At 36.1% G+C, this 12712-nt stretch overlaps 1 protein-coding gene across 1 annotated transcript in view; it reads left to right on the plus strand.

Annotated features, from left to right (window-relative positions):
* The window catches only part of LOC121727633 (nardilysin-like), a 51062-nt gene extending 38638 nt beyond the window's left edge, over nt 1-12424 (plus strand). Inside the window, exons 14-23 of the mRNA XM_042115567.1 lie at nt 460-508; nt 794-895; nt 1188-1321; nt 2762-2891; nt 3149-3253; nt 9379-9522; nt 9886-10022; nt 10888-11095; nt 11331-11432; nt 11696-12424. Of these exons, the coding sequence (XP_041971501.1) occupies nt 460-508; nt 794-895; nt 1188-1321; nt 2762-2891; nt 3149-3253; nt 9379-9522; nt 9886-10022; nt 10888-11095; nt 11331-11432; nt 11696-11881 (1297 nt within the window). The 3' untranslated portion in view covers nt 11882-12424. The remainder of the gene's footprint in view (nt 1-459; nt 509-793; nt 896-1187; nt 1322-2761; nt 2892-3148; nt 3254-9378; nt 9523-9885; nt 10023-10887; nt 11096-11330; nt 11433-11695) is intronic.
* The last annotated feature ends 288 nt before the right edge of the window (nt 12425-12712 follow it).

Raw genomic sequence — 12712 nt, forward strand, 5'->3', positions numbered from 1 at the left:
TTAGTATTCGTTTCTCTTTTGTGTGAGTACGGAACTCATAATTACAAAGAGCAACTCTGGGAACTCCCCTGCAACATTTTGACAATTCTTCGGAGCTTGCAAGTACACATTAGTCTTAGGGTAAATTCGGACCGCAACGCGATGCATTGATGCATTTCTAAATTTGTATGGATTTAATAGATTTGCAAGTCGTCTCACGCGATTGAAATCTGTCAATTCCAGTACCAATTTAAAAATGGATCTACGCGTCGCGTTGCGGTGTGAATTGACCCTTAGAGTGCACATGTGTGTTAGTAACACACATAATTATGACGTATGAAAGTAACTTAATAAGATACTTTCATACGTCATAATTTTAGTCCGGCCGGTGGTCTTACACATAATTTTTTATCAGTTGTTAACAGGTTTGTTTATATTGTTTTCTCTATTGGTTGCATAAGTATTACCCTTTTGTTCCAGTTCGTGCCTTATAGACTTATGGACTGATGTTTTACAGCAAGGTTTAAAGGTTCGTAGGTGTGTTAAAAATTGTCAGTCATCTTAGATTTTTGTTTTAAAATATTAAGGGCAGGTTTCACCACTTTCTGATGTAGTGCCCAATAGGCTATTCACATTTTTTTTGACAGTTTCTCCATACCTCATCTGTCAAGTTAAGTGGTGGATAGCATATTCAGCACTTATCAGGAAGTGGTGAAACAGGCCCTAAGATTGAAAATAATATCGGTTTCTGTAGTCCTTCAAAATGCCAAAATTAATAATTGGGGGTTTTAATATATATCACATCTTTTTACAGGAAGACGTGTACCCGGCGAACATGGCGGATCTGTCGCACTCTCTGTTCGTCTCGGACAAGGGTCTCACGATGAAAGTCAGCGGCTACAGTCAAAACTTACATGTATGTTAATTTGTTCTAAAATGATGTTAAAAGTTAGGTCCATCGCTTGCATTACAAAGTTTTTTTTCTTATACTAGATAAGAATGGACCTAGTAAATTAACCCACTTACGGGACACGAACAGGAACGTCACATGACAGAAAAAGTAAGCGGACCTAAAATTAATATACAATACGTAAATATTATTGTTATAGTATTCTATTAATATCTTTATTACTACCATGTGATTTTTTTTATTAAAAATGGTGTGCGTATGGTTTTTGTGGTAATAAGTCTTCTAATTTCTTCTACAGTTGGTGGTAGATCTGATATCACGGGAGATGCGGACATCTACGGACCAACTAACGCCGGAGCTGTTCGAGGCGGTGCGGGACGTGCGAGCGCGCTCCTACCACAACCTGCTGCTCAAACCGCATAAACTTGCCAAGTATGTAAACCGGGGAACCATACATTAGATTTTTATTTATTTTTTATTTATTTTATTTATTTATTTCTTCACAAAGGCAAGACATTACAAAAACAAAACTAGGTGTCACAAAAACCTGAAGGGTTTGCCCGTACACCGGTGCATCCATCTTCAAATGCTCACTATTACAGCTATTTAAAAACCTTATTAAACTATATCAGTTCATACAATTACTAATTATTTTAATACAAAAACCTTATGTTACGTACAATAGATAATAGGTAATAGGATTATATTATTTAGCTAGCGTGCTCTCTGAGATTATATCAAAGGGTTTTCGTGGTTAGATACCGCTGTTGTTAGCTGCCGCTATCCTGACGGCACAGGTGATACAGTTTGGGAACGTGTTGGTCCAAAGCTCGTAAAAATAGCCTTATATTGTGAGTCTCTAACGTCTCGTCATTTTCAGTGCTATAAATGCATTTGTGCAATTTGGTGATAATGAAATATGTTACTGTACTATCAGAGAAGTTGATTCCTAGTGGCTCTGGTGATGCTATTATAATATGTATATTGTATACAGTATATTATAGTCGTCTACTTTAAAAAAAAATTTTTTTTTACTTATAAATACTTACATTGTTTTGTTAAAAAGACTTAGAACATATTTATAGTAGTCTGTCTGTAGTAATATCAAATATGTCATTAAAATAAGTACTTAATGAACATATTTATAGTAGTCTGTCTGTAGTAATATCAAATATGTCATTAAAATAAGTACTTAATGAACATATTTATAGTAGTCTGTCTGTAGTAATATCAAATATGTCATTAAAATAAGTACTTAATTGAATATTGTTTCCTAGTATTTATGTGCATGATGGAAGAGACTGGTCTCCACGACACAGGGAATCCTAGTGTGGAGATCAGAGTTTGTGTAAGATTAGCGTGTCAGTTTCTTTAAGCGAAATAAATATTTGTTTGTTTATAAAGATGGGGGACCTACGTAGTTTGGTCGCGTTACGTCAAACCCAGCCGACAGATCACAATTAACATTGAATTGACATGATCCGACCAAATGACGTTGGTCTGTCAACTGCCTAGGAATCAATTTCCTCGATGGTACTATCAGAGAAGTTGATTCCTATGCAAATCGGGGACCTAAGTAATTTGGTTGCGTTACATCAAACCCAACTGACAGATCACAAATAACATTGAATTGACATATTCGACCAAATAACGTTGGTCTGTCAATTGCATAGGAATCAACTTCCTCGATGGTACATTTTGTAACCAAAAACACGTTGTCTTCCTGTTTAAAATAATTTTATAAATTGTTAAGACTCATCGAGTAAGTAAGCACTAGGAGTTTCGTTGCGCGGCTGCTGCTAAATAAAATTATACTATTCTATATATTATTCTCTGGTAATACACATAGCTCAGTAACAATGTACGTTGCAGAGATCTCCGTATGAACGTCCTACTGGAACCGTACATATCGCCGCGGGACAAGGCGATGGCGATACAGAACATCACGCTCGCTGAACTGAAGGACTACACCGCTAGATTATTAGACAAGCTATACTTACAGGTGAATATTATCTTTGTTTATTAAGGTGCTATTCTAGGTTAAATTGATGAAATGTCATGTCGCCTGCTTGTTTTCCGTATAAATGAAAGAGGAGACGTGATACACTGAATTAGCTATAGATTGGCTCAAGTTTGTCTACCTAGTAATGAATATATTTTCTGAAAGTATCTGTAAATATAAACAATTAATATGAAAAATGCGATTTACAGTTTACCCCCAATTTTATATTGTGCCTAAAATGTAAATTTCTACTTCAGGTTCTCATACAAGGAAACGTACCGTGGCACGAAGCTATCAAGATCTCGGAGAATGTTCTACACACCATTAAGTGGGAGGGTCTGGCTGAAAACGAGCTACCTGACGTAAGTTTATAATATGATAAAGATTAAAGATTATGTATTATATTATATATATAATACATAATCTTTAATCTTTGATTTTTTCAGTCATCGCCTCGCATCGCTTGGCATCGCACGTGTTTAGTGAGTGCACCTAGTCCCCACCCTCGTAAAAGTCAGTGGTTCTCAATATGTTTACCTGCAACATCTGCGCTGAATCCCATACGGACGGTCCAATTTGTTCGATCTGCAAAAGCCAATATGGATTCAGCTGCATTGGGATAACTGAGGCTGGATACAGACGTTTAGGCGATAGGAAGAACTCATGGCGCTGCCCGAAGTGCAAGTCAAGCCCGTCGGTCTCACCAGTCCCTTCACCCGTTCCCTCAATATCATACCCGAGCCAGCTGGACAAGATGCAAGGACAGCTCAACGAAATACTGATGCAACTTGCCTCGCTTCCTACCCTATGTCAAGACCTAAAGATTATTAAAAGTGATATCTCCGATTTAAAAAGCTCGGTCGAGATGGCACATGCGCGTCTTGACACCGTCCTGGGCAATGTAAAGGCTTTGGAAGCTAGAGTCAAGGATGTTGAGAAGATTGCTGCTGAGATCCCTACCCTGCAGAAGGATATTACCAGGCTGAATGCTGAACTAGAAGAACGAGACCAACTGGCCAGGGCAAACAATGTGGAAATTAAGGGAATCCCCCAATCAAAAGATGAAAATGTATTTAATCTTGTACAAAAGATTGGTAACTACGTAAATTTCCCTATTAGAAAAGAGGACATTAATTACATCGCTCGAGTACCGACGCGGACACCCAACTCAATCAAGCCCATTATTATGTGTCTCAACAATCGGTACATCAAAGAAGACCTGGTGGCTGTTGCAAGGAAGCGTAACCTGAACACTCAGGACATCGGCTTCTCAACTTCGTCTCCGTTTTATATTAACGACCACTTAACCCGACACTACAAAAGTTTACTTTCTAAAGCGAAGACCCGTGCCAAGGAGGTTGGATTTAAGTACATATGGGTAAAACATGCTAAAATTATGGCCCGAAAAAACGACACGTCGCCGGTATTCTTCATAAAAAACGACAGGGACCTTGTAAGAATATCCTAACTAACTTTAGCTTTTTAAAAATACTTATTATATCCACTTTTACTAATTCTATTTTTAAAATTAATTTAAAACATAACGTTACGATAGTCAAAGTTTCTTATTTTTATAAATGTAATGTCTTACTACTTGTTAATCATATTTCTATAATATCCTACGTCATAGTTTATGTAACCATAAAAAGTTTGAGAGCCGCTGTTAACGAACTGGTTTTCTACTACTTGCGCGCCTTCTTAATAAGAAGACGAAATCTCACTCAATTGACACCTGTAACTAAAAAATTTTGCATGCAATTATCGCTCGTCGGTCACTGCCCTCACTCGTTATCGCAAACTAGTTTAGTACGCGCTGTCTTATCGCGACGGGCTAGTTCCATTCACTTACTAATGCAAACCGGGCTTATTGCTCGCCTGTCACCCGTGGCGGCGGTATCGTTTGTGTGCTCCTGTATTTGTCGTTACGTTTTGATACATCTTTTCAAATCGGCTATTTTGTATATAATTATGCTCAGCAAAGCTTATCAGCGTTCAGTTTTGGATGAAATATTATTTTGTATTTGGGATATTGAGTGTGCCAGTATAGTGATATTGTCAAATAACATAATGTTTTCTATAGAACCAAAAAAGTTTTTAATATTTTTCCGTGAGCACGGATTCGATTACGGAGTGACCAGTGAATTGTGGTCAAATTATTGTTTTGATCTTATGATGAAATTTATGTATTTCAGCTTTAGAAAACTTTGCTGTTCGAAACTTACGAATTCCACCAAACAAAAGGCGCATATAAAATGTATGTTTGCCATAGTGACTATAACCCCAATAGTTTCTACTTATTATATCCTATACTATTTACATAAAATTAGCTATGATCCTTGTATTTTAACTATTTTATTAGACTTCAGTTATAATATGATTGCAATCCAAAAGTTATATTTTACACAATTATTTATGTACCTACATTTTCTAACACTAAACTTTAATAAGCTATTTCTAAAATACACTTTTGTGAACGTAAATTATATCCTATACTATTTACATAAAATTAAATATGATCTTTGTATTTTAACTATTTTATTAGACTTCAGTTATAATATGACTGCAATCCATAATTTATATTTTACACAATTATTTATGTACCTACATTTTCTATCACTAAACTTTAATAAGCTATTTCTAAAATACACTTTTGTGAACGTAAATTATATCCTACACTATTTACATAAAATTAACTATGATCTTTGTATTATAACTATTTTATTTAACTTCAGTTATATGATTGCAATACTGTATAAGTTATATTTTACACAATTATTTATGTACCTACATTTTCTAACACTAAACTATAATAAGCTATTGCAAAAATACACTTTTGTGAACGTAAATTACATTAATAATGAAATTAAACATTTTATTTTAATATATTATTATATAGTAGTAACTCAGAATTGTGCCTTAGTAAGTATATTGATTAACCAATTAAATAGTACTTTTTTTAAATCACCTGATGAGATCGGCTGCACGTATTTGTATCTTTACTCGAAAATCAATATTGATAAGGTGGTTTTTGCCTTGTCCTTCTGCACTTTAATTAATTTAACTATTTCTATATATTTCAAATTTAACATAACACTCTTGTTACTTATTCTGATTTTATTCATCATACTATTCTATAATGGTTTCTAAGCTGAATATTTTTTATCAAAATGCAAGGGGGTTACGCACTAAGACATCGTGTTTTAAAAGAAACATAGCACTCAATAATTATGACATCGTTTCAATCACTGAAACATGGCTTCTGGAGGGAATTCATAACGAAGAACTTTTTGATGATCGCTATATGGTTTGGCGTCGCGACCGAGATTACTCATTGACCAATCAGTCTTTAGGCGGCGGTGTCTTGATAGGTATTCGGCGTGAGTTTGCAGCGGTGAGTCGTCCTGAGTGGTACTCCACTTCTGAGGACCTCTGGGTGACCATTATACTTAATGTTCCCAACGAACCTTCTGTGAAAATACATCTTTGTACTATATACCTCTGCAGACAAAACTTGGGCAACACGTCCACAGCGCAGCTAGAAAATTTCACACATACATTGTTTGACACAATTAACTCTTGTCCTGGTGATATGTTCATTATTTTGGGTGACTTTAATCTCCCACATATCGACTGGGATCCACAGGGGATCCCTGCAGCCTGTGAATTACCACTCAGTACAGCTCAAACCAATTTTACAGACACCCTACTTCAATGTGACCTTATTCAACGTAACCATGTTCGAAACGACAATAATAGGTTCCTTGACTTGGTTTTCTCAAATTGTGAACTCGAAATCACAACCTGTCCCGATCCCTTAGTACCTGATGATATCCCCCACCACAAGTCATTAAATATAGCCTTACCATTGAATCGAAACAGTCCTTTACAGAATAAAACAAGAACAAAATATTTTTACAACTCCGGTGATTACGACTTAATTAATAAAAATCTTTTTGAAATTAACTGGACCGAGTTACTTTGTAATAAACCGTTAGATGAAGCGTTAACACTTTTTTATGATACGTTGTTTGAACTCCGCAATTCCTATATACCCAAAAAACTTATACGCCCAAATTCCTACCCCCCCTGGTATAGCTCCGCCCTCATTAAGGTATTAAAAGAAAAACATAAAATTTTCCGCAAATTCAAGGTTTACGGGAATCAAAGTGATTACTCAACTTTCTCACTTCTCAGAAAAAGAGCTAAGACTCTCGAAAAGACCTGCTATGACTCTTATATTAACAAGGTTCAAGATTCTATAACATGTGACCCTAGAGCTTTCTGGTCTTTCATTAAGAGCAATAAAAAGTCGACCACCTACCCTTCGTCTATGACTCTTGAGAATGTAACTGTGTCAACTGGGGACCAAATCTGCGATCTCTTTGCGACTCATTTCCATACCAATTTTCTTCAGCCTAGCCCTAGATCCATTGCTTCCTCTCCTGTCACAAATTCGTTTAATAATAATAATTTTAATATAGGAAGTATCAATATTAATACTGAGGAGCTTCTCAAACTGTTAGAAACTGTAGACTTAAATAAAGGTGCCGGTCCTGATGACATTCCTCCAATTTTCATAAAAAAATGCGCTAAAAGCCTAGTCGCACCTCTGAGTATGCTCTTCCAACGGTCATTGAACGAAGGTCACTTACCAAACATCTGGAAATCAGCATTCATTACCCCAGTATATAAAAGTGGTGATAAAACTAATATTAAAAATTATAGACCAATTTCTAAGTTATGCATTTTTTCCAAAATTTTTGAACGCATCGTCTATAACCAGGTTTATTCAGCACTATGCAATTGGTTCATCCCTGAGCAGCATGGTTTCCTGAGAGGACGCTCGACTACTTCGAATCTCCTTCTTACGTACGACTTTGTCAGCTCTTCTATGGATTCAGGCTGCCAGGTTGATATCATCTACACTGACTTCAGTAAGGCCTTCGACCGAATCGATCATCGCATACTCCTTGAAAAGCTCCATCAGGCAGGTATACACGGCAACCTGTTCCGGTGGTTCTCCTCGTATATTAATAACCGCTCTCAGGCTGTGGCACTGAATGGATTCATCTCATCCTGGATGTCCGTCCCATCTGGTGTTCCCCAAGGATCGCTACTCGGGCCACTTCTATTTGCGATATTCCTGAATGATTTGTCGTCCTGCTTTCTCCATTCACATTTTTATCTTTATGCCGACGATACTAAAATAATAAAACGGATCACCTCAAGTATTGATGTTCAATTGTTGCAGGAAGACCTTAATAGATTTTGCGAATATTGCTCTTTTAACAAACTTGACCTCAACGTTTCTAAGTGCTTCGTTGTAAACTTCACTCGCAAACTACTTATTATTAAGCATAATTACATTTTAAACAATCAGGCACTATCACATAGGAATTCGATAAAAGACTTAGGTATAATCGTTGACTCCAAATTGCTTTTCGACGAGCACATTGACTACGCTGTAAAGAAGGCCTCGAAAGCACTTGGCTTTATTATTAGATCCTGCAAAGACTTTAGAGCACTCAAGCCGATCAAAGTTCTTTACTGCTCCTACGTACGCAGTATACTTGAATACTGTTCTGAAGTATGGAACCCTAGCTATCTCACTTACATTTACAGAATCGAATCTATTCAAAAAAAGTTCTTAAGATACTTACAGTATAAATGTGGTGATACCCTTCTCGACTATGAAGTTAGATGTATTAAATATCATTTCCTTCCCTTGCAGTACCGTCGCAAAGTCTCGGATCTTGTATACCTTAGCAAAATTATTAATAATCACGTTGACTCCTCAGAACTACACAACAAAATAGCCTACAATGTACCCACCAGATATTTCCGCAATTTTCTTCCTTTCCACATTCCACCCTTTAACACTAATTATCGTCGCAATTCGTTTATTTGTAGGTCTTCTGCCCAGTTTAATGATCTCATTCGTGCTCACCCAAATATAGATGCCTTTACGTTCAAACCATTACACATTAAATTACTGGCAAATAAGGATTTCTTTTCTCCTGAATAACCGATTGATGGCGTATGCATTTGGTATGAAACCAGTTCAGTGACTCATAGGTTATTAATATTAAGTATATTAATTAATTTTTCCTAGCAATTATTAACTTTTATTTTTAACATACTTACTCACTACTGTCATTAAATGTAAAAACTTGTAAATGGCTATTTGTTTCAAACTTAGTCGTTATTGAGATTTGTTTAGCTGTAAGTTTTTCTGTACAAATAAAATAAAAAATAAAAATAAAAAATAAAAATTATTAATCTGCATGCGATTTTTTTTCGAAAAACTGCAATTATCTGAAAAACCTATAAAAAACGATAGAATAAGATGCAAAATAAAACATGATCCCTAGAAGTGTAGTAGCAGTAGAAGTTACCAAACAGCTGTCGTGAATACAATAATTTGACGTACTGTGACGTGACGTCATGGTCATTATAACATGACGTATAATGCCGTACACGCCCGCAGACGCGCGTGCACGAGCTTCCCCTGGGTACGCGGCGCGTGCGCGTGCGCAGCCTCAACCCGTCGTCGACGAACAGCATCGTCGCCAACTACTACCAGGGCGAACCCGCCACAGACAAGGACTCCGCCGTCGTTGAAGTGCTTATGGTGAGTACACGAATCGCATAAACATTAGTAGGCCCGTTACTAACAGATCAAAACTGTGTGTTCAGACATTGTAGTTATACAATGTTTTGTCATGTGTGGATCTTTTATTAGTGAAGAGGTAAATATAATCTGACAATATTTCAATATTTGACAAGAATACCATTTTTTTTCGCTTACGCATTTAATATCGGTATTTTATATAAATACATAATATAGACAGTTTTAAAGAATGTCACCCTTGTAACCCCCCTTTTTCTCTTTTTGATGTATAAACTCACAGTTTTATCGCACGCACGTCTTTATGCAAGTGCGAGTGGAACAACGTATGCACGATATATAACATCGTTAACACCCTATTACTAGATGCTGATGGAGGAGCCGGTGTTCGACGCGCTGCGGACGAAGGAGCAGCTCGGGTACAGCGTGTTCTCGCTCATGCGGTACACGTTCGGCGTGCTCGGATACTCCGTCAGCGTCAACACACAGGTGCATAAGTTCAGGTAAGCAAACAATTCTTGTGAATCGAATCTCGATGATCGGAGATTGGGTTTTGATTAAATTATGCTGTCTGAATGAATAATTATTATAACATGGAGAGTTTCATTTAAATCGTCGTTTTCGCCGTCTCTTCTTCGGGCGGTGTTACAACATCGCTAAATAGTTTGAAACAGCGTGTTTATGTAGCTCGTTGCAGCGCGCTACATATCCACTTTACAGACCAATGTTTTTGGTTGTCAAGTGCTGCTCTTAATTAATTATTATTATTCTTAAGAAGCGCTTACACGGGCAACAATTACGGCAATAATTGCTCGGCGACACGAATGGAGCGATCTGGAGCAATTATAGTTTGTGCGTTTTAAGATGATATGGGTGACAGTTTTCATATTCCTTGCTACGGGTTTTTTCCAAGAAAACAAAAAAAAATCAAAATGTAATAAATTATATTCCATTTACAAAAACAAATGTTACCTATAATTGTGAATGAATAAAAATGAAAAGTTGCTAAATGCTAACTTATTAATATAAAATTATGAATATTAACTGTGAAATAGGAGTATAAAATGATTGTTACGAAAACATTTGAAAAATATCAGATGCATGAAACGGAACTTATGTCAATAGAGATTGACTCTGTTGAATCGAAATCAAATCGATAAAAAAGGGCGGCCATCTTAAATCGCCGGCACCACTGAAATGTCAATACAAAATCGATAATTTCGATTGCAATTCCTTTACGAAGTGATTCGATATTTTTAATATATATTTTCTCTTAACGGCCACACTCAGAAATTTAATTATTACTTTAATTATATAAAAAATGCCATAAACCTCATACATTTTATGTCAAATGAGGAAATATTTCAGCGTGTCGCACGTAGACGCGCGCGTGGAGGCGTTCCTCGAGAAGTTCGCGCGCGACATGCGCCGCCTCAAGCCGCGCGCGCTCGCCGCCGCCGTGCACGCGCTAGTGCAGCTCAAACACACAGCTGACTACGAGCTCAAGGAGGAGGTTGAGAGGCACTGGAGAGAGATAACCAACGGGGAGTACAGGTTCCAGAGGCTGTTTACTGAGGTGAGAATAAAATAGTGGAATTAAATTAAATAAGGCTTTTATAGGGTTGGTCGTTAAGAAGACACAGCTGATAACGAGCTCAAAGAGAAGGTGGAGAGGCTGGAGGCTGAAAAGAAATTACCAAAGTAAAGCATCGCTTTCAGAGGCTGTTCACTGAGACTTGGGTTTCGACCAAATGTTATTAAAAGACCGAAAGATATCTTGCTTCAATATGAACAATATGATATTGTTTCAGGCGGACGCCATTGAGAATGTGACGTTGAGTGACCTGAAGAGTTGGGTCGAGAACCACTTCGCCACGGGCAACAAGTCACACTTTAGGAAATTATCCGTACAGGTAATTTAATTTTTCTATGGAGACTTGAAATTGGAACACAAAAAAATCTATATTTTGACTTACAGATATACTTATAAAAGGATTTACAGATTATACAGACGTTATAGTAATACAATGTTTATCCTTATCTGATAAATTAGAAAAAGCATGAAACAAATAAGGATAAAACATCTTACAAAAACGTCTGAAATCACAGTTTGGATTATTATTATGCAAAATTTTATTAAAAAAAAAGAAAAATCTATTTGTTTTTTTTTCTTCAGGTAATTGGTAATAAACAGAACGAGACGTCTACCGAGGAAGAAGTTAAGGTAAAGAACTACACACTTCAATACTACGACGGTTCAGAAGACGGCGACGCCGACAATAGTTTCGTTAAAGATTTAAACGAATTCAAGAAAGCACTACCGCTGCTAGTTGTGCCTAAAGTGGAACTACTTCAATGTTAATGTTTGTAGATAGACAACAGTGATGTAATTTAAAAATTTCGGGCCTACTTTAATATCTGCTGTCTCTTTCATACACAATCAAAATAGACGAGACAGTTGACGCTTACCTTTATCTAATAGTTTAAATTGCTCAAAGGGTAAAAGAAATATATAAAAACGATGTACGCAAACTAAAAGTCGTCCCACAATAAATCTCTATTATGGCTAACGCTAATTCATGCTGTATATTTATGTCAAGATGCTTTTCAGCGTATCAAACTCAGAAAGCAACATTTTTGTTAATAAGTTTTAAAATATACCAGTTATATACCTCCAAAAGAAAAAAAAATGTACTTAATACGGACGTAGGTTGTGTTTGATCATGCTTGAATTTGTTGTTACTATATAGATTTATAGGTACTCAAGAATTGTTGAAAATAGTAAATAATGTGTTTACATTTGTTGACATAGTTTGGTCGCAGGACAGAGAGAAATTGGTCTACCTATCGCCAAGTTTCTCTATCCAGCCATCGAACTCTTGCTTAATAGACAATATAAATTTTAGTTGTATGGGGTTTAATTTTAATATAGTTGACTGTTAATTACTAATAGTTACATTGAAATAATATTTCTGTTGATTTTTGAACTTTATAAGTTTATTTTTAGTGTCAAAATACATATTACAACCTACATACTCAATATGATATATTTTACATCGCTTATCCATGTAACTTGAACGCAATAATAATATTATATCCGCCTTTTTTATTCTCATAAAACCAATTATAAAGAAAGTAGATAGGTTAGATAGATAAATTAAAGAATATATAGAAGCCTACACTTATTATACTT

The sequence above is a fragment of the Aricia agestis genome, chromosome 6 (genome assembly GCF_905147365.1).
Source record: "Aricia agestis chromosome 6, ilAriAges1.1, whole genome shotgun sequence".
NCBI lineage: Eukaryota > Metazoa > Arthropoda > Insecta > Lepidoptera > Lycaenidae > Aricia > Aricia agestis.